General features: G+C 38.9%; 1 protein-coding gene across 1 annotated transcript; it reads right to left on the bottom strand.

Moving 5' to 3' along the window:
* Nucleotides 1–18113: 18113 nt before the first annotated feature.
* Nucleotides 18114–23795, bottom strand: LOC311080514 (BEN domain-containing protein 6-like). Its single transcript, XM_084110506.1, has 10 exons — nucleotides 23733–23795; nucleotides 23591–23632; nucleotides 21774–21913; nucleotides 21585–21665; nucleotides 20969–21092; nucleotides 20692–20765; nucleotides 19620–19694; nucleotides 18930–18974; nucleotides 18558–18741; nucleotides 18114–18222 (listed from the first exon to the last, which is right to left on the bottom strand). Exons 1-10 carry the CDS (start codon nucleotides 23746–23748, stop codon nucleotides 18212–18214), a joined length of 792 nt encoding a protein of 263 aa, XP_083966632.1. The 5' UTR covers nucleotides 23749–23795; the 3' UTR covers nucleotides 18114–18211.
* Nucleotides 23796–26679: the final 2884 nt, after the last annotated feature.

The raw sequence follows: 26679 nt of genomic DNA, 5'->3' as shown, positions 1-26679 counted from the left end.
ACATTATTCATTCACAAAGAAAATTGGTGTCCTTAAAGGTTGGATTTTTCCTAATTTTTTAAATTAAGGCATTAAGTTAAATTTCCAAAATATGATTTTTTATTCCTCTTTTTAGTCAACTTTAGCATGGGTGTATACACTTATGCAGAGCACTGTATATATATATATATTTTTTATTTATTTTTTTTTTTAGCTTTGACGATTTGCAGTTACAATGTTGATCCCGCCCCCCCACCGATCAGCTGTCAGCTGTCCGCTTACCTGATAGACCCATCGCCGATGAAATGTTCCTCCAAGCACTGTTTTTCAAATTAATGTTGTGGTAATCCGGGGATGTCATCTGGTAAAGACAACTATGTTCGGAGACCAGCAATATTAATTTTTCATCCATTTTTTTTTCCGTCTAGCTCTGCTGGTTGATGTCGTTGTACAATCAGAATGTGACAGTTGGTTGGTGTGGTATTAGTCCCGCCCCTCCTCCACTGTGATTGGTCGGTTGGGTAAAAAGTGACAGTGATGAGCGCAGCGTTTTACCCAAAGTTGAACATTCTTCAACTCTCGGCGACCTGTAAAAACCTGCTTCAGCGTGAAAAAAACGCTCAGCGCCTCGCTATGCTCATGGAGTGTTAAAAACGCGGCGCTCCCATTGAAAACAATTGAAAAAACATGCCAGCCACATAAAAAAATGCTTTGGTGGACACACGGCCTTAGGGTTAGGGAAAATGTTTTGCCTTCGCTCTAGAGCCCTGCGCATTCGGTATGTCACTCGGGGCGTGGCCAGGGGTCACCATGCAGAATTCGGGGGCCCCTGGGACCTTTCTATAAAAATCCCACTTGCCCATTAAATGAATGCGTTTGCAATAGTAGTTTCGCGGACACCGCTTCGAAAAGGCCGATCGACTAGGAGGCACCATTTTCCATCTCGTCACGGCCCCCTGGAGCGGGCGTAAAAGTTTGGTGGACCTACGACCTCGTTCAGGGGTGCCACAGGAGTGCCCGCTGTGCCACAGGCTCTACAGTCAGCTGAGCCAGCACCTGACCATGACCCACATGGTCAAAAACAAAGAGGAGCGGAAGATGCTTCTCGCGATTTCATCCGAGAGGGTGGACGTCCGCAAGGGCACCTACCCCGTGCCTGCCTGCGGCAAGTCCTGCTCCCGGATGGACCGCCACTTGAAGGGGCATACAGAGATGACAGTGGCAGTTCGGCGAGAGACCCTGCAGACTCTTAAGCGCAAGAAGATCCTGCAGGACCTCGCCGAGCTGCGGGCGAGTAACCTGACCTTGCCCTTGTCCTCCTCCCTGGACTTGGTCGAGTCTGGTGACCTGGAGGAGGACAACATCCCTCTGGAGGCGGTGGCGGAGGAGGAGGAGGAGTGGGCCTGCGACAACCCCAGCTGCCTGAAAGTCAGGGATCAGGTGGCTGTCCTCAACAGGCAGGTGGACATTCTCAGCCGGGCCCTGAGAGATGTGACCCACCGCTACCGCCTGTTGAGGAGGAGGTCGAGGCCCACCCCCTCATCCCAGGTCGCCAGGGTCACAAGCAGACTGCTGTCCGCTCTCCGCAACCCCGAGCCGGAGGGGGAACTCAGTGAGCATCGCGGTGGGGTGTTCCAAAACATGACAATTGGGGAGGTTGAGGCAGCGCAGCAGGCCGCAATGGACGGGTGCTACGTGATCAATGTGAGTGGTTTTATCCCTCTCTCTGTCTGCTCAGTTCTCTCTTACGCCACTCGTTTGTCGCTGTTTCCGCAGATTGCTTCCCACAAGACCAACCAGGCCTTCGGGGCCGCTCTGCTGGCCTTGACCGAGGAGGAGTACGGGTGGTTGTCGGAGTTCCTGGCGGTGAGGAAGAATTTAGTGGGCGGTAGAAACGCCCACTATTTCTTTTTCACCTCCAAGCCCAGCTCGTGCAAGAATTTAAATCAGTACTTTCAGGAAGCATGGGCTGGGATGGAGCTGCCGGGAGCTCCGACGTTCACTGACCTCAGGACCTCCATCGCCACCCACGTGAGTTTTCCCGCCCGTGTTTCTGCCTCGTGAATTTCTGACGTGCGTGTGTTTGTTTCTAACTGTGCTTTTCTCTTTCCGTACAGGCCAAGAACACCCACAGCCCCGGGGGGACAGGCAGAAAGTGGCACGATTCATGTGCCACGACACCTCCACGGCTGACAAGTTCTACGCCCTGAACTTGGACGCCAAGCAGGCTGTAGAAAAGCGCAGCCTGTTTGAGTCAGCCGTGGAGGGTGAGGATTCCCCCCCGGGGATCCCGAAGCGCCCCGCCACCTCCTCCGGGCCAAAGCTGGCCCAAACTCGTAAGCGGCCGTCCCCCGCCGCCGACAACGTCTCGAGGGAGTCTGCTTCGGGAAGTCCATCTTTTGGTGGGTCTGGTTAACCGTTTGTCTGACGGGTGGACCTGTTCGCTGACTCTTTGCCTCTTTGCAGGAGGAGCCCAGCCCGGCGAAGGGGCGGCAGCAGCACAGGGCGTTTGTACCAAAAAGCTGGAAAAACCCTATTGTTCGGCTGTCTCCTTTGAAGTCGCCGTACAACGTCGCCCAGAAGCTCCTGAGTGCTGCCATAAAGAGGCAGCGCAGATGATTTTTTTATTCTTCTTTTCTAAATAAATGTTTTAAACGTTACATCTGTCTTGTCTTTTTTACTGAAAAAAAATGCATAAACACATTTTATTAAAAAAACAAACAAACAAAAAACATTGATTAAAAAAAAGATTTAAAAAAATGCACCAGGGGTGGTTTAATACACGTTTTCATTACTTAAAACGAACGAGGCCCCGTTCAAAAATGTCATACACTGACAGGGGTCAAAAAGGTCAAATAAACGGAACGCGGGTCCGTAAAGAGACGGAAGGTCGCAGGACCCCGAAACTCGGCGAGTTCCGTTGTCCCGTGCCCTCGAGTCGGGCCCCAGAGTTTGAGGGCCCTAGCCGCTTTCTAAGCATTTTTCCATCCCTCGTTCATGACGAGACCAGAGGTTGTGGATGGTGACTGAAGAATGTGGATGGTGACTGAATTTTTTTTTTTATCTCGTTGATTAAACCACCCCTACTGTACTGAGCACACCCGACTGAACACGTCACACTCATTTTCGAGTCATTCCAGTGCTCGATTTGCAGAAAAAATGCAGTGTCCGTGAAACCACTGTTTTGCGGCCACTGAATAGGTTGGATCAGGGACATTTATGTGTTTTTGCTCTCCCGTCATGTGTGATATAAATTCTCGTTAATTAAACCACCTCTACTGTACTAAGCACATTCAACTGAACACGTCGCACTAATTTTCAAGTCATGTCAGTGTTTAATTTGCATAAAAACGAGTGTCCTCGAAACCACTATTTGGCGGGAAAACAGTGGCTTCGCGGACACGGTGGATTTTAAAATTAGCTTTCGAAATATTTTGATGAAAACCATTTATCAGCACTCAGCGGGCTCCCCTGAGTCCGTGGCACTGAGTGTCATCCCAAAATTCCACTGTCCGCGAAACCACTGTTTTGTAAAGTGTAACAAATTCTACGTGGGATCTCCATATCTCAGCTCCGGAAGGCTCTAGGGCCTCCAATCTTGCACTCCTGTCTGCGCCTCAGCACCCTCTATCAGAATCCAGAGTTTCAAGAAGATCAGAGAAACTTTAATTTTCAACCCAAAAAAAACGACAGGCATAATGTCATCCCCCTTATGGATTTTTCGGGTCGAAAATTAAGGTTTCTTGGATCTTCTCGAAACCTTGGATTCTGATAGAGGGCGAAGAGACGCAGACAGGAGTGCAAGTCCTGGGAGGGGGTGCAAGGGGTCAACGGGACATTTGCCCAATATAGTGGGTTATTGGCAAATGTCAAATGTCGGGTCAGTCGGCCGCCTGGGGAGGGTCAGCTCGTGGCGTCGGCCGACCCCCCAAAAATTTCGGGGGGTCGGCGCGCACGTCCGCCAACCATCGGCACGTTGACCATTTGGACGCTTTCTGAAGCTTGGGACTAGCTAGAGTTAGTACAGTAACATATATTTATTATATATAGTATATAATTATAAATACAGCATATATAAAATATAGTATAAATATTGCATATAGTTAGTGTAGTAGTTTCTCTTTTTTTCCCATTTACTGTAGTTTGTTCATTTTTGCTCTTTCCTTTTTTTACTGTTCACTGTTTTGTTACTGTTCACTGACTTTCACACAAAATAGACATGTTCATTAAAAAATGTTTACATAAAAAGTGTTATAACTGAACAAATTTAACTGAATACATTTTATTATTATTATTATTTTTTTTTACAAAATTCTGAATAAAAAATGGGTAACAAAATGCTTCCTTGCGTTCTCTTTCTAACACAATGTTTAGGTTTCACAGTGATTTATAATGCAAAAACTAACACTTCAAATCACTATTTCTAACCCCCAAAAAATATCTAATGATTACGTAAATGTGTCCAAAAACAACTAGGGAATTCACAAGCCTCTCTGTAGAGAGCTGTACATGCCATCTAGTGGTTACACCATGGTTCTACATGCTTTTCTGTCTATACTCTCATTAGTGGTTCGGTCACAAACAACACAAGTATAACACACACGTTCACACACACACACACACACACACACACCATTTACATTATCATCAGTCATATCTGGATTTGCTTCCCTAGCTCTTTCCCTATCACCTTATCTTCACACACACACACACACACACACACACACACACACACACACACACACACAGACAGACAGAAAAAGAGACACATACAGTACTTACACATACAGTTGAGAGAGCAAGAGAGAGAGAAACAAACAAGGGTTAAATTGAAGTTTTTTTTCAAGAAAATATTTTTTGCAGTGGTGTGTTGTGCGATATGATGATGATCCCTACCCTGGCATCATCCTGCAGGTGGAGGAAAACAATGTGCAAGTCAAATGCATGCACCGCAACAGAGTGAATACGTTTTTCTGGCCAAGCCGCAGAGATGATGTTAACTGGTACGGTGATGACCAGATCGTATGCCTGATTCCAGAGCCCATGGCACTGAATAAGCATTCAGTTCAGATTGATCAGTGGTTCGGGAGTTCATTATGGGGCAGTTGGGCAAGTAAAACAAAAAAGAAGAAGAAGGTACCATGAAATGTAAAAAAGGGACAGTTCAAAGTTTTCCCCATCTTAGTCATTACCTAGTAAGTACAATAGCATGACATAAAATGGTCACAATTGGACAATTGCAGATTAGACAATTTACTTTGTTGTACATTTTAGTTGTTTTCTAATGAAGTTAAAACGTGTTTTTAAAATGTTATGATATTTTACTAACTGCTTTCAGTTCTTATGTTATGTATGTCACTGGTGTTACTGTGTTTTTTTTTCTTTCACATTAAAATGTGTCACGTGACATGATCATTTTAAATTAATTGAATTCTGAAGAGTTAAGCTTTAAATGATTGCATCGTCTATAACTGTTTTTCAAATATTTTCATTGTTATAGCAAATACATGGTTATGCAAATGAACTAACATCATTCAGTCAAATTTTTAACAAACCTGATTAAAATAAAACAATCTCCTTATTTGTTAGATTATCATTAATTTTCTGTAACTCTGACTACATGTACTGAAAAAAAAGAGAAATAATATGTCATAAAAACCTTTAGTAAGGTAACACTAGTGAAAAAAATGGTACATGCGATCTTTAAATAAATGCACAAAAAAGATTGAAAAAAAATCATTAAAGGTGCTCTAAGCGATGCCACACGTTTTTTAGGCCAAAACATTTTTTGTCACATACAGCAAACATCTCCTCACTATCCGCTAGCTGCCTGTCCCCTGAACACACTGTGAAAAAACACGGTCTCTCTAGACACCACAGGCTCCACAAACGGCAACAAAAACAAACTGGGCTCACCCGCACCATGAAACACAACAAACAGTGCTCCAGCCAATCACCGACAAGAAGTATTTGAGGGTGGGGTTTGGGGGGTTAGTGCGCGTGCACATGAAGTGGGTGTGGAGCGTGTGGAGGAGAGAGAAGCATGAAGAGGGAAGTTTGAATTGACCCTTCGCTAAGCCACGCCCGAAAACCGCCACTGGCCAATCGTGGCTTAGCAACCGTAACTAGGCGCGGGAGGTCTGGCAAGCTTTCGAGCGAGGGAAACATGCCGAAGCGTTGTGCGTATGGATTGTGCAAATCTGATACCCGGTATCCTAAAAGTTTGGACGGGGTGGTGGATTTTGTTCCCTTCCCGAAACCTAAAACCCAAAGGGAGAAATGCCGGGCGTCATCTTCATTTATATAGCGCTTTTAACAATGTAGATTGTTCCAACGCAGCTTTACATTGATAATAGGAAATTAAAAGTAAAGTGTTTTGGCAAGACGGAGGCCCACTGACATAATTTAACGTTACTTAAAAATATATTTCAGCATTTTGTTAATCGACGGCCAAACTAGTAACGTTACCCCAATCCGATCGCGACTCTCCCGGTGTCTAGTAAAAGTAAAAGGTAGTTAGTAAAAGGAGGGAACATCAGGGGTCTTAATCAGTTCATAACAGTAGTCATTAATGTGACCCACGACGTGTGAGCAGTAGCCTGGCGCACTACAAATATAAGCGGGAAAATGTTATCATTGCAAAGTGGTCAGGCTAATGTCTTGTGTTTATTCCACAATACTTAGGGATAAGCTGTTTGATTTATAAATATTAGAATATTTTCACATTTCACTTACCCTGCTGTGCATGCACAGCTGTTCCTCAATTTGTGTGTTTCCCATTTGAATGGTCAGCGTATGAGGCGGCTGCTGCTTGCGCTGAGACCTAACGTTATAGACTTTAGCTTCAATTTTGATGAAATTATTCTCTAATCGTTTGCATATTATGTCGTGGATATAGCCCTCGAATGCATACTGCAGTATTGCACTCTCATATTCTCACCTGTTCGCCAAAAATGACTAATTATCTCCTTAGGAATGTCTGAAACCAGTGCATACATACTGTAATAGACGTGCCAGGCGCAAAAGCTTGACAGGCGTAGCAACAGTAACTAAGGAGGGCGGGGCTTAGCGAAGGGTCAATTATGGCCGAAACACGACCAAAGAGACGACGGTCCGATGAACAATTTGCAAAGAAGAGGGACAAGGATAAGGGACGAGGATAAGGAACGCGCGAAATACCGAATTTACATCGGAAAAACCTTTTAAAGGTGGGCGAGAACTCCACCGACAGAAGGGCTTCCAAGCCGACATTCAGTTGCTCTGTTTTTGCAGAACAGGTAAATGCGTTTTTCTTTCTAAACTGACGTTCATGTTCGCCAAACCAACACAAGGATGTAATTAGCTAGAACTATGCAGTCAGCGTTAACTTTGGTGAATACAACATATAACGTTATGTTTCTAGCAGCTAGCGATCAATCTCTATTGTAAATGATCAAGCAAATTCACAGTAGGGCGACAATTTGTGTGAATGATTGTTTTCATCCACTGTTTGTTATGAATTTGAATGTTCATTTATAGGCTGTTGACAACTTTGACTAAATTTGTTTACGACGCCGCCATTGTTTATGGTCTGTAGCGTTTATACGCCCACGTATAAATATAATTAATTATTATTCATAACGGATTATGATCAATAATTAATATTTTAATTATTTTCAGAATTTACTGTAGCAGAATCAATAGTATGATCATTTTATCAGTTCATCCAATGAACAGAAAGCATAAACAATTATTAACTCTAGGAAATATAATATCTCCCTGGCCAAGAAAGAATAATCCCCAGCTAACAATAAATTAAGAAATAATCACGGGTAAAAGCATCGGTAACTTAGATCGAAGTTCAAGACAATAAATTCGTAAGCACATCACAAGTAATACTTCTCTTTTCAAATACAAACAATACTTTATTGATTAAATAGGCTACTAACACATAAAACTAATCTAACACAAACACGCACACACACACACACACATTCATACGCATTGCAGGAAGGGATAGAGTGAGGAAAGAGTGGGTTTAAGAGTGAGAGGGTGAAATCTCAAGATTCCATATGCACTTAGACATGACCTGAACGAACCATCAAACATTAATTTAACCCTTCTATCGTTTTAAGCAGGTTATTAAATTTATATCAATACACCAGTTCAGCTTTTAGTCTGGAGGTACTTGCTTGTCTTTGCGTTCCTTTTTGGGAACTCCCTTCATTGTGTAAAAGGGGGGTTTCCCCGGGTTTGTTGGCTGGTCTCTTTGTGCTGGAGCTGCTGGCGGATGGATGAAAGTCTTTGTCTGAAGCTGGTTTTGCCATCGAATCGGAACCGAAACTTTGCAGCAAAACTTAACTTAAAACCGAGACTTTCAATCGGAAAAGGAAAATAACACAAAGAAATAAATAAAATGAGATACGGAGAGTAGTTAGATGACTGAAAATGAATCTAACCCATCTGATCTTAATTTGGGTTGGTCTGCTCCTCAGTTACATGGTTACTAGTCTGGTTTAGATCTTCATCTTTTTCTGCCCATCTCTCTTGAGAGTGATAGCAGAGCGTTTCTTGAGGGTGAACCCAGAGAGCGAGAGCACAGAGATAGAGCAGCACAGAGAGAGAGAGCTTTGTTTCGTGTCTAAGATTTTAAACTCAAAGTTTGTCCCCCCTCCTGAAGAGATCGGACCAATTAGACACTGGCTTTGTTTGTCTCATCGTAAATCAGGCATTATCTGGGATCTCCTTACTTTCCAAGCTCTAGCAGAGAGTACAGAGGCCACAGTTTAGACATCATTACTATTATAAGAATACGAAACATTTTACACAGATTTCAATCAAGCCATCTTTTGAATCACGAGCATACTATCATACTGATATGAAACACAACACACTTTCATTCAAACATCTAACAGTTATAACCATTAAATGACTTACATGGGATTTAAACTTATTAAAAATGCACATATGTGGTAGAAACAACACAGGATTATGTAGTTGCATGATGTTTATCGAAACTTGTTCTGAGATGATTTTATTTATTTTGATATGTAAAGTGTGTTGGTGTGTAAAGTTTATGGGGTTTAAGAAATTCCAATCTGAGGTCATGTATAGTTCCTGCTGACGTCTGTTTTGTTCCACTCCTTGGTCCTTAAGAAAGACGGGGTCTGTTAGTCGCAGGGGTCATGTGACCTCTTGTTAGGGCCCTGAGCAGTACCATTCTCTGAATCGATCATTCTTTTAAAAACCATCAAACGTTGACAACGTTCTTCCTTAAAGTTAACCAATAAAAGTCTTTGGTTGCAGACTCTCTGGAGCCTGGGTGATTTGAGCCTGGAATGTGAGAACTCTGTGTGGGACCTTGGTCTCTGTCTTTCTCTTAACCAGTCAGTGTTTTGGCAACAAAGCTAGCATTGACCAGTTATTTCGTTAGTGCTGGGGGCTCTTTTAATTAGTCAGACCGGTGATGCCTTGACAAGATTGATGAGGATACGAAGTCCTGACCAAATCTTCCCCTTTGTTCGGCAGGAAGTGGAAAGTTAGAATTAATTTTCTGGAAGAAGATTAGTTTGTGTTTGGTTCATTCTCGTAGTTGTTACAGGTCACTGGGAAACGCGAAGCTAACGTTATATTGCTATTATTGCGTCCTTGTATGGGAGCTATAGCAGTTATAACCTCAGGTGGCGAAACGATTTTAAGACAATGTTTCTCTTTTTCTGCATTCTGTTCTGCAATATTTAAAACCTTTTATTTAACTTGGCGACATTACACATTGAATGAAGTATCAGTAAAACTTAACTTTGTTTGTGACTACTTTGACTTTCCTTTATGCCGGAAGGGAGGGGAGGAGGGAGGAGACGGGATAAGGAGGAGGGAGGGTCTAGCTAGCCTCCGTTTTGTTTGACAACAATTCGAATGTCAACAAGAAGTTACGACTCCCGGCATCGCTTAGAGCACCTTTAAGCTGTCATTTATGTGTACTCATAAGGTAAAAGGGTAATATAATATTGTGGTCTTAGTTTAAATGTTAGAAAAATAAATACATTTTAAGACATCTTGCCATACCAAAAGTGACCGTTTCTGTAGAATGACCCACTTAACATTACTGTCGTAAATACCACTCACGCAGAGCTGTTGCTTTCTTTTCCATGACTCTTCCGACCTCGTTTTCTTCGTCGACTGCCATGATTCACGTCTGAAATGCGTGCTAGTGTCTTCCATAGAGGCTGCTTCATGTTGTTGATGTATGTGACGTCGTGCCGTACAGCAAGTCGTGATTCTCGCAAGATTTGTTGGGACGCCACCTCTCAAACCTGCATTGCTGTTTTTTCTAGCGGCGTCCCTCTCTGCTTTGCTATCTGGATGATTCGCCCTACAACGAGTTCGTTTGCCATCGAAATGATTTTGAAGCTGTTCTATTAAGGTACAAATCTTGCACAGTGTGTCTTTAAAGGAGCCACACACCGTTTTTAACAATACTGCAAAATGACCATATAACCGTAGAAATATGACATCTCAAATAAAATAAATATTTTGTGAAATTGAGTGACCTATTTTACTTTTCTGTTCACGTTCAATGTTTGCTGTGGCGAATTTTCCAAATGAAGAGGACAGTTTCGCTGTCATCTCAGAAACCTGGTGCAGCAAGGAAGGATGTTATTGGCCTCCATATAAGAGCCAAGAGAGGATAAAGGCGGCAGTGATGCATGAAAACCAAACACTGAGACATGGGAGATACAGACATTTGAATTACTGATGGCAAAAAGTGAGTGTTTTAAATAAATATCAAAAAACTAAATGTATAATTTGCAAACATAAACCAATGAATTTAAAAAACTGCTTTTTGTGATGTTTTCCGAGACATGACACGGCCAATGAATGGGCGACTATTCCTAATAGTAAAAAAAATATATAACTTTAAAAATATTTTCCTCATAATTTGATGGTTTAAGCAAACTTGTAGGGTCATAAAAAAAAAAAATCTGCACATCACTTTTGGCCACTACTGTATATTTGGTGTGGTCAGTGCCACAATAGTGCTATTCGAGCCTGCTAACTGTGGACTGAAGGGCTCGAGTCATCACAGGTGCACTGCTGCAATTTTTCCAGTATATATTTTTCCAAATAATTATTACTTTAATTTTATTTCATTGCTATACAATTTCAAAAAGTAAGTTACAAAAGTAAGTTACAAAAATAATACCTTAATAATTCAACTTTTTTATTGTTTGATCAACTCCAATACATTAGCCTATATTTTCATTGGAAAGTGCGTGGCCGCATCCTCTCTCCTCCATTTTGTTACACCTAACTAGGTTAGGATACCTGTTCCAGCTCTCTTAAATAATTTACGAGCTGAGACCTAGTCTTAACACTTAAGAACCTTTATGAATCACACTTATTCTTAAGTTTGTCATTCTTAAAATTGAAACTTGAAACTAAAATGTTACTTTGAGTGGCTTTATACATAAGGCCCAGGTCTGTAAATTGAGTTCTGTTCAGGAGGTTTAGCAAAATAGGTTGCGGTTGAATTTGACTGCACTCCTGACTAAAACTCCTTTACTGAGTTTGAATTTGACATGCCTTATGTAAATGATTTTCACAGGATATCTGGTAAACTGTACTGAGACTCTGCTGATATATTGAACATTGACTGCATTTATTTGATAAAAAATATTTTAAAATATTTTACTGCACATTTACAAAATTGGATTGAGAGCATAACTATATCACACTAAATAACATCCAAAAAAAAAAAAAAAAAAGCAGCAAGATTTGAGATGGACTTTAACAAAGATGCAAATCAGGACAGAACTAAACTGGAAATTCAACATATTTTTCAAAAACAGGATATCTTAAACTAAATGTGACTAATGTGATTGTTTTACACTGAAAGCCAATTAAAATAATTAATCCAAGATTTAGAGGTAAAATCACAGTAGTATAAAAGCTTTTCAAGAGTTTCAGGAAAGGAATAACAAACTGAAAACTCTTCTGTAAAAATTACACAGTGGATTTATTTTAAACTGGATTTTGTCTCTCTAATCTTTGAGGCAACAGACAGAAATGTAAAGAAAGCTGAAGATCTCCAAAGGCTATCGCAGTGAAAATCACCAACATTAGGCCTACGATGCCTAAAAACTTAATGGATCCTTACTGAATTAAAGTATTAATTAATTTTTTTAAAAAGAAACATTTTAATGGTGTAAATATAATAAAATAGGTTTAACTAGATTAAAAAGTTTGTTGAGACAAACTTTAAGTTGGCGTGAGAAAGCCGGACCAGAAAGTTTGAAGAAGTTTTAAAAGCTTTAAGTTTGAAGTAGTTTGAAGTTTAAAGGTCCCATGGCATGAAAATGTCACTTTATGAGTTTTTATTTATTTATTTTTAACATTAATCTGAGTTCCCCCAGCCTGCCTATGGTCCCCCAGTGGCTAGAAATTTTGATAGGTGTAAACCAAGCCCTGGCTATCCTGCTTCGCCTTTGAGAAAAAGAAAGCTCAGACGTCATACAGGGAAAGGTTACCTCCCCTTTCTCTGCTTTGCCTGCCCAGAGAATTTGGCCCGCCCATGAGAATATGAGCTGCGCGAGCACGATATTGGTTTTTCCTCGAGAGACATCATGGCTTGCACACGAGCGAAGCATGGCAGTTGCTCAGTGTTTGGATGTACAAATGAACACAAAAATATTTTTTTTAATTCCTTCATCCGAAGCCTCTGAAGAACCAGTGGGTTATGTGAATTTCTGATGTAATTGTTCAAGTTCAGACAGATTATCTTTCTCTCAAAGTCATTCAATACTGTTTATGCATCAGTAGATCAAGACAGTGACTAAAATATGAACTTCACATTGTTTCTCTTAGTAGGATGAAAATAATCTTATTTAAACTGTGATTAATATATATACAGAAAGCGATCAAAGAACAATCCCTTTCCAATCGCCCAAGCTGTCAATCACACAGCGTGAGTTTATCTGGACACTTGACAAAACTTATGAAATCAATGACACTGTTACACTGCACAACAAAGCTCTTACTGTTTACATCATGTTTGCATTGGTTAAAAGCATTAGTGAGAGTGCAGAAACTGCATTGCAATGAGAAGATCTTCATTCATGCGACGCGATCAACAGACTGTCATCTGCTCATTGCTCATCACTGTGTAGCACGCTCGTCCTACAGTCTAAGCGTAAACCACTTTCTAATGTCTTGGACCAGATCAGAAGACTACGTTCGCTCTTGAGCCAGTGTTGCAGCAGGACAAGGGAAATAACCACAGAAGACAGGTATAGTTCAAAAGCTATGTGTTTTTTTTTATACTTCTTTGTATTCATTTATTCTAAGTTTGAGAAGAAAAAAAAAAAGAAAAAAAGTTGATGGCTTCAATTAAACAATTCACAAAACCATTTAAATGACCTTCTTGAAAACCAATTTGATTCAGATAATCAACCTCTTATGCTCAATAATTCTGTAGTTAACTCCTTGGTTAATCTTTTAGGTTTTTTTTACTTAGTTCTGATATTCCTTGTTTATTTTGTTTAATTAAATTAGTTTGTAGCTTGTTTTAGTTATAGCCATTTACTCTTAATTTCCTTTTGTTTCTTTCCTTTTCATGTAAATTATACACCCAGTTCACACACTCAAAACCCAAATTACAATTATTTACCTCAGTAACCTCTGTATTCAACCTTTTCAGGAAAATGTCAATAAAAGATGGAAAATAAAATAAAATAAAACAGCAATGGAGACAATAAATTTCAGATAAAGTGTCCAATGACACACCAAATCAGAGTCAGGATCAGAAAAGAGTCAGGATCAGAAGTGACTCAAGCAAGTTTAGCTCAGTTCAATGTCTTTTGTATATGCAGATATGCAAACACCGAGACGAACGAGTGAGAGAGAAAAAGAAAAATATTTATTCTTGTTCACAGATGCAATAATGTCCAGGGAAGGAAAAAATGTATAGGGGAGAGTGGGGTAAGATGAGCCAGTGGGTAAGTTGACCCACCCCCTGTTTCAAGGCAACTATACACATTTGGTGTCATGTGACCATACATTCTGAACGACTTCTTCATTTCTATTTTGCTGTGAAGAGGAGAAGCACTTACAAGAGGTAAGTGTTGTTTTTTTTCACAAAAAAACACTTTTTTGCTTGTTAAAGTTAATTTTCTGCATTGCAGGTATACTAGCTCTTGTGCCAAAGAAAGTTTATCTAGGTCTAAAATTTTGAATGGTACATGTTGGTGATTTGTCAACATAAAAAAACATGTGAATCATTAAGCTAAAGGTTAGCCTGAATTGCTAAGCTAGGCCGTTTTTACCAAAATGGTGACTATGGGGCAAAGTGAGCCAGATGATGTGGGGTAAATTGAACCTGTGGTTCAACTTACCCCTAACTTAAGGCACTGGAGTTAAGTTTTAAGCATAACATTGTTTTAAATATAGTATTACACAACTGTTAACCATAAATTACACATTGCACAAAAGCTATCATGGCAAGATTTTTTTCATCATGGCTCTTGTCTTTGTTTTATAGGTTTAAATTCACTCCAAACATCTATCTATAAATTAGAGAAGCATCTGTCTGTCAGTCTGTTATTCGCATATCTCTCGAACCGTTAGTCCAATGGATTTCAAACTTGACCGGTGTCTTGCTACGGGCATTAGTAAGTGCATTGCCAAGTTTGATTATATTTGATTGCCATGGTTTGGATTAGAAATGCAAAAGAAATTGTTAAATATATCGGTAAAAGAAGCACTTAGAAGGTTGTGGTTTAAAAATAAACATTCTGTCAGCTAAACATTAAAGTCCAACTGAAATCAAAATTGACCCTATTTACTTTGTTAGCGCATATTACTAGTCTTGTGGTGAAAAATTAATCCGTGCAAGTTAATACACAGAAAAAAAATTGTTTGCCGTGGTAATCTTTAATCAAAGTCTGAAAAGTTACTTTCGATCTGGAATTGCGTTCCTTCTCCGATGATGTAGGTTTGACGGCTTGGGCTGAAAACGCTTAACCACTCCTCAAACCGTTAGTCTGTTATGAGCAGAGATGGAGAGGAGGAACGCTAGAGTAAAACCCTGCCCTCTGTTCAATATTCCTTTTCACTGGGAAATACGTCACAACACTGGAGAAAAGTCGTTTGCAACTTCCGGTTCACGCAGACTTTAAGTCAGCTACACTGTTTACTTCTGAATATTATATTTTATTCACGGCCATCATTTGTAGTAGCCTATTAACAAACTGTTTGCTCAAGCGTAGTGTTGTAGCCTGCTCCCTGTATCGTCACGCTTATTCATTTGTGGATGTTAACTGAATCTGTAAGTCAGCTACACTATTTCTGAATATTCTGAACGTTATCACTACTGTGTAATACTAGCCTATGCTATTCACCAACTAAACATATCCTATTCAATGCGTTCACAGTCTCTTTCACGGGCATCATTTGTAGTAGCCTATTCACAAACTGTTTGCTCAAGTATAGCGTTTTCTCGGAGTTCACTGTGTATCCTGCTCCCTCAATCATGTAGTTCAATTTTCCATATTTATTGTATGTCATTATGTCAGTATCAGTATTTGCTTTCTACCATGCATAAATAAAAATGTCACTGAACTTTTGCTGTGTAATTGTAACAATGAGCACTCAAACACACCGAAAAACTGATTTAACAAAATTGGAAATTAGAACTGAACACACTGGAGGGACGTTCTTTCTGCCAAACACGTTTATGTGTATGTGTGTGTGTGTGTGTGTGTGTGTGTGTGTGTGTGTGTGTGTGTGTGTGTGTGTGTGTTTGGACACGACTTGATTAACAGCATGAGAAATACAGCATATAACCATATTTCTTGCTCCTGAAAACTATGCTGGCAGTCCTTCACTTAACAGAAATGTTTAAAACTATTGTTCACCAATACAAAAAATAAAAGATTAAAGGGAAAATTAAACTTTAATTGGTTTGTTTTGTGTTTGAGGTAGCTTTAATTTTTTTTTTACTTTGTTTGGAAAGGTAAGTGTATTATTAAACGATTTTTTTTAAAGAGGCAAGTTTTTTATTTATTTATTATGCTTGCATTAAAACATGAAAAAAAGGACGGTCAATTTACCCCCAGATGGCTCTAGCCTGGGGTAAGTTGAGTCACATGAACACTTTTTTTTCTGAGGTCATATTTTCAAGGCTCTTTGTCATAGGTGCATTCTTATATTTTCAGTTGATAGGCAACATCCGTAATTAACAGTAGAAGTATTCATTGTACTTGTGTCTCAATTTCCCTTGCCTGGGAATCTTAATCTTACCCCACTCTCCCCTACGTGTGGTCCTACCATTTCGATGAAACATGAAATGTTGTCCAAGTTCAGGAAAAACCAGGTTGGCCCGCCAGTTTCCACCAATGTTGAGCACTCCTCGTTGATGGCAGAAACAGTTCTAACTCAGAACTCGTTCACTTTCAAAGAGAAATATCAAGGACAGGAACAAACAAAATAGAGGAGAGGTGGAAGGAGGAAAAAAAAAAAACTTGCAAAGACAAGGCAGAAAAATGTTGTTAAACAATTAACACTTCAAATTATGATTTTTATCACAACAAATCATTCACAATGAATATATACACATTTACCCGTGCTTATTACCCTTTTTAACTCTAATAGAAAATTACGTCTTAAAATGACGTGCACTCAATTAGCTTATAGCTCATACCACATGGCTAGCAAAACTCCACGTTAGCTGCGTTTCACATTACACTCATGAAATCAGCAAATGTGCATAAACACTTTTAAGCAGTAATTAAACTCTTTATTTACACCTTCACATTTTCTAAATATATTTCTCAAGAATTATACAGCACAGTATATCTTTTAAGACCACAAAAGACTGAACAATACACAACCTATAACTAATTAAGGTAGTTTATGAACTCACTTACCAAGAATAACGTGCTAATGATCAGAAATAATCTCAGATGAATCAAGGAAAATCTGTTCAACACAGTTTTCGTCAGATGAATCAGCTCAATTTCTCATTTAATCCTTGGATTCAATAGGCTACAAATGCAATGACAACTATTTAAATAACTCTTTCCTGTCAACGATGTCAGTATTGTCCTGTTTTCCGTTATTAATCTAGTTCTCACTTACTTTCTTAACTTTACACCTGCAATTGACGTACGTCACTGCTCCAGCGGCAATTTCACTTTTCTCTGTGATGAGAGACAGGAGCTGCGTACGAAATCGCGTAGCTATGTGAGTAGGTACAAGACCATACTTCGCGACCGTTAAAAAAGTACGTTCTAGTATGAATACGGGTAGTATGAATGGAGTCCGGACGTACTATATGCGCCATGTTGGTATTGTCACGTAACATGCGCGGTCACATCAAGCGCGAACATTTAAATGTTAGTTTCTTCTTTCCGTTTTCGTCTGCGTTTTTACGTCGTTCGTGCTGTTCGTGCTGCTAACGCAATTCAGAGGAGTCGTCGGTCAGCTGCTCGCAGATCACGCCTTTGTCGAGAGCTTTTGTGTAATTTCTCAAATAAGTTTAATATAATTTGGCCAATTCATTTTACCTCAGAAAACACACACACACACACACACACACACAAACCTGTGAACAATGACAGATGTTGATTTTTGGTAAGGAAAAAGTAATTTATTTGCTTGTGATATTACCATCAATGAACAAACATGAATGAATCAAAAGTATGCGTGTGTATCTCTGTTGATTGTTCATGGATGGCAATATCACAAGCAGTGTGTGTATAACCTATACACTACCGTTCAAAAGTTTGGGGTCAGTAAGATTTTTTAAATGTTTTTAAAAGAAGTATCTTCTGCGCACCAAGGCTACATATTTTATATACCCATAAGAAATTTTACCATGGTATTTGTACAAATACCATGGTACTAGTACCCCGGTATTTTTGACAGTACCATGGTACATGTACCATGGTATAGGTACATGTACCATGGTATTTTGATGGTACCATGGTACATATATGATATGCACCATGGTACATAAACCATGGTATTTTTAATAGTACAATGGGACGTGTACCATGGTATGTACCATGGTATTTGTACCATACCTACAACTGTCAAATGTACATGAATTTAAATATTTAGCTCAGGCAAATAAAAAGACAGTAAACAAATTTTTTTTCCCCCCATTTTATTTTATTTTTTTCCATAGATTTAGCATGATTTTCTTTTTATGATCTTGGCCGCATTTGACAACTTCTGGCGAATGAATCCCTTAATTTCAGCATCCGACTTGAAAGAAGGAAAGGAAAGGAAAGGAGAACAGACACGTTACAGATAGATACATAGACAAAGTACAAACAGGTACATATACAGACACAGATATTACAGATACAATGATAAACTATTGAGAGTGAAAGAGTAACAGTAAGGGCAACACATACCCACGCCTGCTTTGCAAAATACCTGGTTACCTTAATTTCTTAAGTCTGTATGGCTCACTCAATGTTTTCTAATGTTTTCTAATGTTGTGAAATGATACAACACTACACTACACAGTGCGGCAGGCATTTGTCACTCTTTACGGACGGTACATTACCGACTGTCACTGAAGAAAAATAACTTACCAACAATCTTTTTAACATCTTCATTGGGGAGTGATGGTCGTGTCTCCCCCTTGCATGATGACCCAAGCCCAGTCACACTGTGAGATGCCATGAATGCAGTGGTGTACAGGCCATGCATCAGATCGTTTGTATATTTGGCTGCTGTGACCTTGTTGCAGCGGTCCCTGATTGCCTGTGGAATATCCTAAGAACATAAATTGGTATCAAATTGGGTCATATTACCAAAAGCTTGTTATGAAATAGTCGTTTTGGGGTTCAAAGGGGACAACTAAAATAATTTTGTTATCTTCCTATTTATCTCAGATTTCTATTTGCAGAAGTTCCCTGGTCCCACTTTATAGTATACTTCTGTTATTAGTGAATATAACTTACCAGACAGACAGAACGGTCATCCACAGGCAGCTGTGTTCTGGAAGACTGCATACAGCATTTAAAAAGCACAGAAGAATGTATGTTAGCCTACTCACGAGAAACTAACAAGACGACAGTCAGACAAAACAGTAGGGCTGTAATCAACAAAAGAAAATCTTGGTCGACTGAAGTCCTGAAATTTCTGACAGCGTTGCATCACGTGCACCTGCGCAATATCATATCAAATATAAATGTGCATTCGACTTTTTCTATTTTTAAAAAAATGCTGCCACGTTGTCGATGTCTTTGTTGGCATGATAGAAGAGGACTGACTATAAATTAAACGCTCTGACAATTAAATAAATAGTATTCAGCAAACCTTTTAGTAGCCTACTTTCTTCAATCTGTCTCTCTTCTCCAGTGGGTTAGGCTAATCCAAAAGTGAAAACAAGGGGGGTGTTTCTGAAGACAGACTGTTACCTATGAAACTGAAAACACCCCCATTAGCAATTAGTGCTTTCCACCTGATGAAATGAACGTGACAAAAAAAAAATCGACCAATCAGAATTTTGGTCGAGCCAGAAAGTATCGACCAATAATCGACTAGGAGATTACAGCCCTACAAAACAGATTTGATTTATAACCAAGAAAAACACCAACAACATATAAAAGCAATTCAAATGAACCATTAAATAACAACTTATCATGTACCTGCAAACTGGGTCCAGCAGTTGAGGTATGCGCCATACATGGTCCTTCTGTCACATCATTTTTGTCCTTCTGTATCTATGTATTAAAGGGATAGTTCAGATATTTGAAGTGGGGTTTTATTGAGATACCGACACAGAAGCTGTACTGCTGTGGATGGAGGCAGCTGCTTAAAGTATTTTAGATCAATTAATATCAGTTTAAGTGTATGCTATTGTTACATTACGGCTCAAGGAGTAACAAAATAAAGGGATCAGAGTCCAAAAATATATTCAACAAAATATTTATTTTACATCTAGGGGTTAAATGATAAAGAAAATAGATGTTCAACAGCAAATAAGCAAACAATAAAAAGAAAAAACAATATGAAGGTCCAGCTCCTGAGCTTAGCATAGTAGGAAAAAAAAAATACTATGGAAGTCAATGGCTCCAGTTACCTGTTTGGTTACTGACATTCTTCAAAATATCTTCCTTTGTGTTCAGGAGAAGAAAGAAATTCATACAGGTTTGAAACAACTTGAGGGTGAGTATATGATGACAATTTTCATTTTGCAGTTAAAGCCACTAGGTTCCATTGACAAAAACGTTTACCTCACAGAAGACCAGAGTTGTTGGTCTACCGCTTTGTCGGTTAGTTTTTATTAGTTCCTAACCGTTTAAAAATGCAAAAGTCACACAATAACAAAGATGAAAAATTACTGTTTTTGTCAAAGTAGTATGGTGGCTTTAACTAGAGCATAGATGAAGGCTTCAGGTCTCCACCGTAAAGGGCTGACAGCAAGGTAAAGCTGTGAAAATATTCTAAATATAACATACACTTAAACTAATATTGCTTTTGTTGGTGTCTAAAATATGTTTAGCTGCTGCCCCGTCAGCAAACTGGTTGTGTGCCGACAGCCATCTACTGTTTGTAAAACACTGACTATTGATAAAAACACATCCTAACATTCCCTTTAAATTGAGTGTGTTTATAAAACAAACAACATTTTTTAAACATTGTAACATATAGCAGAAATAAAGACATTCAGTAACAGATGAAAATAAATAAATAAATATATATATATATTCAGCATACCATGGTCCTTGGGAAAATTCTCTCTTTTGGCAGAGTGATAAGCTGCTGCATGGACGAAATCATCTCAGGAAGACCTAGATTTACAGTGTCTGTTAGCAATTCCTAATACAAAACAAGAAAAATAGTCTACAGCCTTGCTAGCAGTAGTGTGATATTAACCACCGTTTGGTGTCTGTGTATTTAGGGATGATAGAAATGTCTTCAGCTTTGCAGGTTTTTAGTAAATCAAAGTATTAGAAAAGATTAAAATACACATTACTGTAAATAATCAACTCACCTTCAATGATGCTTAAAGCATTCCTCAGGGAAGAATTTTCCCTCTCCAGTTTAGCAACCCTTTGTTCTAATGTCCTCAAGTAACCCTCTTCATTATCGATGTTTTTGTCCTTTTGCTCTCTTGCCTATAACAAAAGCACACCTTCAAATTCAAAACTTTCATTCACAGTTAATTTGCTAATCCCTGGCTTATTAAGTTTAAAAGGCAGTGGTGTAAAGTACGTGCCAAGTACATACTCGGGTTTTACACTAAAATAAATTTTTTACTAATAACAGATACACATTATTAATAAAAAAACATAATTATGTGCTATTACAGATTAACCTGCTTGTAAATAACTGAAAGTAGCCCCACCTTTACCAGCTGTAACATTAAAATTGATGATTACACATTACACAGTAATGCATTAATAATTTGTTATCCAATGACATAATATACTGCATTTTATTCAGAAATGGGCCAATCTATATAGTGGGTAATGTTTATTCTGGTACGTTAACAATATAATGATCATAATATGTACTTTTAGTAGTACTGTTAAATGGATAGTTTGGCTTTGTTAACATGTTAAGCAAGGTCACTGTACATCGGATTTAGTATTTCTTAAAACAGATACCTTCTGAAGGTCCTTGTATTTTTTTATGATATCAGAGGAAGAAGAGGACATCGCTGGCTTATTCTTTTTGCTTGGCCTCTCCTGACAACAGAAAATAAAATACATAAAAATGTCTGTGTGCACATCTATACAGTTGTGGTATTTGGATATTTTTTGGGGGGATATTTTAAAATAATTTGAATAACTCACCTCTGACTGTTCCATGTCATCTTCAAGAAATGGCTTCTTTTTTTTTACCCTCTTGCCCTTTCCCATGTGCTTTTCGTGTTCATCTCCATCGTTGCCTTCCACCAGCCGGTTCCTCATTTGAATGAGTGCACCTTTGTTTTCTATCAAAAGGATCAAGATATTCATTACACTAAACTACTATAATCACGCTTCATGTTTATGTTCAGTACATTGTTCAAAATAGGTCAGCATAATGCAGGTAGACGTGCCATGTGTATTGTGTATGAGAACACTTAAAATGTCCAGCGGTCAAACTCGCGCGAGTAGGCTAATATTAATTTCACTTTCAGTGTTCACGGCTCCGCGAGCAGGATAACTGCTTTCTTAGTCGGACTAGCGTTAGCTGCTAACGTTACTATGTTACCATCAAGCATCCACTGTAAAGGTGGCGAATTGTCCCTTATAACAGATCGATATTTTATTTTTATCTTATAGGAAATGATGAGATGATTAAAGTGACCAAAATTATCACGGTTATCACAGAATCCTGTTCAAAAAGTACTAATACTACAGAATGAAGTCAATTCAACAAGTTTTATGTAGAAAAACAGCAAATAACAAATTGATTAGCATCAATATGCACTTTTTGTTTACGTAAACATTAAAATACCATTAAAAATGATGGCCAGATTTTAAAAGAATGTCTTGCAACATGTTCTACTAACATGTACAAGTTCATCGCATCAATTATGAGCGCGCTTGCCGCGCGCCTACATTTGAACAAACTTGAGCGCGCAAAAGACGCGATATGTGAACGGCCTCTGGCGAGCTAGCTCATATCAAGCCACGAGCTATAGGTAGCACGCGAGTGACGCGTTGAGACCCCTGCTCTAGGGCTGCGTTTCGTAGGCTAACGTTACAACTCGATACTTTTTTGCTGCTTTGTAATAACTTTCTGCGGTCTGCGTTTCTGGAAATGAACGAGATTTACCTGAGAATATCTAACGTTATGCTAGCTGTGACTATAACATTAACTTAACGGTAAGCTTACCGTTAGTTGACAATATCTTGGCAGTCCAAGCAGTCGTTTTTCCGTTTTTGGACCACCATACTACATATTCTTTGTCCACGTCAGGTTCATAATCACCCTCAATAAGGTTCAACCGGCCAACTTCAATTGTACAGTTACTAAACTCATAAAGAGCGTACATTTTCCAAAAAGAAATACAATTTGTGTTTGTGTACAATTACCACTGCGGTCTGTATCCTAGGCAACAAGAGAAGCGGGAAGCGCGAGTGCAAGTTTGTCAACAAACAAACATTCGCTCCGTTCTCCGCGGTAGACTGTTTATTTTTTATCAAAAACGGGATAATTAGTTTTTAACTTAAGATGTACAAAAGATTTTTGTCAGACTTAAATGTAGATATTCCAAGGACCACAAAACGATATCGGAATACCCATAATGAAGCACAGCGTGCGCCAGGTGAGGTTAATTTGATTATCTCTTCAGTGAGCATATATTAGGAATTTGCTAATAACGTTATAATGTTAGCTTACATTAGCTAATATAGTAAATAGTAATACATCAATTGGTTCAAAACCAGGTTTCATTTGGTCGTATTTGTGTCATAACTGTAAGGTTATCAAGTGATAGCAATTTGAGACTGCTAAACAATCCAACAATTATTCTATATCCTTTTTAGTGTTTTATCATTTTTATAAAAAGTACATTTTACAAAGAAATCTATAATACAAAACGTAAACATGACAAATTAGATATTAAGCAAGCAATTGGTTTAAATGTCTAACAGCTGTGACCAAATGTCTACAGACTCACCTGATGATGAAGCCTCAGATGAAGATCCAATGGTGTGTGAGCCTGTCATGTATTACAGAGACAAATAAGTCATGTTACAAATAATACAATCATCTTATCACGGTATGTCATTCAGCCTTTTCCTGCCTCTCAGGCTGATCACCTGTCAATTGGGCCATCAGATGACAGAGGGGAGGATCCACTGCATGAAATGGTACAGGTTTTCTTTTTGTCATGCAGTAATTGTTCCACTTAGGACAGACAAACTGAACTCACTGGTGTTTGGCTTACCTGTGACTTGTGCTCTTCTATTACAGCATGTTGAGGGATGCACAAACACTTCAGATGAGAGTGCAGACGAAGATGTAATGGTGTGTATGATTGTCTCATTATTATTATTATTTTTATTATTATTAAAAACAGAAATCCTGTAGCATAAGGTGAATCACATTGCACCGTTTGTTTCTCAGGGTGATTATCAACTGGGGAGGCCAGCAGACTCCACAGGAAAAGATCAACACCATGAAACGGTACAACATGAACAGTGATTGTTGTTGTTGTTGTTGTTGTTGTTGTTCACATAGGACAAATTAGTTGCTTTGTTCTCCTTTTAAAATGTATGACTTGTGCTGCAGATTGCTGTGAGGGACAATAACACTGTTTTCTACGATGATGAGAATACAGACTCACCTGATGATGAAGCCTCAGATGAAGATCCAATGGTGTGTGAGCCTGTCATGTATTACAGAGACAAATAAGTCATGTTACAAATAATAAAATCATCTTATCACGATATGTCATTCAGCCTTTTCCTGTCTCTCAGGCTGTAATTGCTCCACTTAGGACAGACAAACTTACCTGTGACTTCTTGTGCTCTTCTATACATAGTTCCCACAGGCCAATTAATGTCACGTGACCTCCCCGGAGACGCCATCTTTGAGGGCAAAAGCTGCTGTGTTTACAATGCTTTACCATACTGTCTATGAGTTTTACAAGCAAATTTAGAATATTTCTTTCCATTTATAATGTTACGAAAATCATGAAGAGACAAAGTGACAGAGATTATAAAGAGACTCTATTAACACAAGACAGAGAGAGGTACAATACGAAAATTTCAGTCATAAATGGTGTGGATCCGTATGCGCTAACAAAGGAAGCACTGAGCACTGATTATGCAGCAGATACAGTATTATCATGTGTATCATTATCTGGTATTGGCTAGGAGTTTTAATACATGTGAGCAATTCCGAGCCTGGAAATATGTGCATGAATATGAATATACACGGTAATATACACGGTATGAAAATAAATAAAACTCGAGTGCAAATTAATTAATGTAATGCGGAACTACTTTATACGCGGGTTCTTTAGGGACATCATCTGAGATTGCCGTGCTGGAATGTGTGTGAGAGTGAGAGAGTCGCGGGCGCGATCGAACAGTGGAAACAATGTTGTTTTTGTATGTTTTTAATATCTCGTCATTTTGTTCATACAGGACATAATTCAAACTGCAAAGTGTTAACTTATATTTGTGTACACTCGCAATAAAAAACAACAAATTCTTGCGTGTTTTGAGGGAGTTTCTTTCCTGTTTATCCTCGCCAGCCATAACCTCCGTCGTTGTTCTGACAAAAGCTTAACGTTAGTCTTCTCACATTCATGAAGTCTAATGACGGGTAAGTTATACTGTAAAATCCAAATTTAACTGAACCTCCGACACGATTTAAACATCCATTGACCCAGCAGGAGATGACCATTTTCACTTTTTATCACGAAATTAACTCGCTTCAGCTTCTTCTACTATTGTTCTGCCCACAGAAATGGCGCCGGGTCGGCAAATGCTAAAAAACTAAATTTAACTGAACCTCCGGCACGATTGGAACATCCATTGACCCAGCAGGAGATGACCATTTTCACTTTTTAATCACAAAATTTCCGTTTCAGCTTCTTCTTCTCATGTTCTGCATTGTCAGAATGTTGTGTTCTGCCCTCAGAAATGGCGCCGGGTCGGCAAATGCCCGTATGTTGTGACGTCATGTGGGAACTATGTATTACAGCATGTTGAGGGAGGCACAAACACTTCAGATGAGAGTGCAGACGAAGATGTAGTGGTGTGTATGATTGGTTCCTGCAGGCTGATTGATGCCTTGTACTTTAAAAGACATGTCATCACTTCCTCTACAGAGAGATCTTGTGTTTGAGCAGAGAGAGTTTGTGATTATAAAGTGCTGAGTATTTTGAGTGTTAAGAGTATTTGAGACTGAGTATTGTTTGTTTGTTTGAATTGAAAGATGTTTGCATCTGAATATCTTTGTTGGTATATTTGACCCTTTGCCTGTTTCTGACACTGATTTGGACTGTCCTTTTCAGTTTGTTTGTCTGATTGTATATTCTAAATACAGATTTTTGGGAAAGTAGGGAGTCTGATGCCATTTTTGTTTATTGTAAACTGTTTGATCTCTGTTTTGGTAAGGGAGTTAGGTTTACAGATTGTATCCTTATTTTCTTTTCTTTTGGGTTAGGGTTTAAGAAGTTTTAAGACAAGGTTGTTTTGTTTGTTATTTTGGCCCAGTCAGCTCCTGAATCAAAAGTCCCAAATTAATTAAATAAGTTTATCTTTGTTCAAATTTCCTGCATATTTATGAGTCTTTCATGTTCCGAAAATGCAATGAAAGTGTTCTTTTGCACCTGGCCTTAATATAGGACTGGATATGGTCATAACTACCTTTCTGTATTTTGCAACTTCTGTATTATAGCAAGAAGAACAGACTAACTCAGTTCCATCTGACGACAATACTTCAGAAGATCCAACGGTGTGTTTTGTTTTCGTTTTACCATATAGCCTAATGTGCTTATTTTGTGTAAATATTTAAAGTAACCATGTATTTAAAAAATCTGTTTTAAAATTTTAAAAAGCACAGCTTCATCTGAATGTTACGAAACTTGGTGACTTGTATGGCATTAGGTATGTGAACACTAGGGATGCAAAATATCGATTCATTCATTAATCATTAGTTGATTGACCTTATCTTATCGATCGATTAATGATTAACTGATAAGCGGCTTATTTTCCTGAGAATGTAAATTTCTCATGGTATCAATAGTGTCTT

The sequence above is a fragment of the Abramis brama genome (genome assembly GCF_963993115.1).
Source record: "Abramis brama genome assembly, chromosome: 4".
Classification (NCBI taxonomy): Eukaryota; Metazoa; Chordata; class Actinopteri; order Cypriniformes; family Leuciscidae; genus Abramis; species Abramis brama.
The sequence above is the reverse complement of the archived record's forward strand: the minus strand, read 5'-3'. Positions and strand labels throughout refer to the sequence as shown.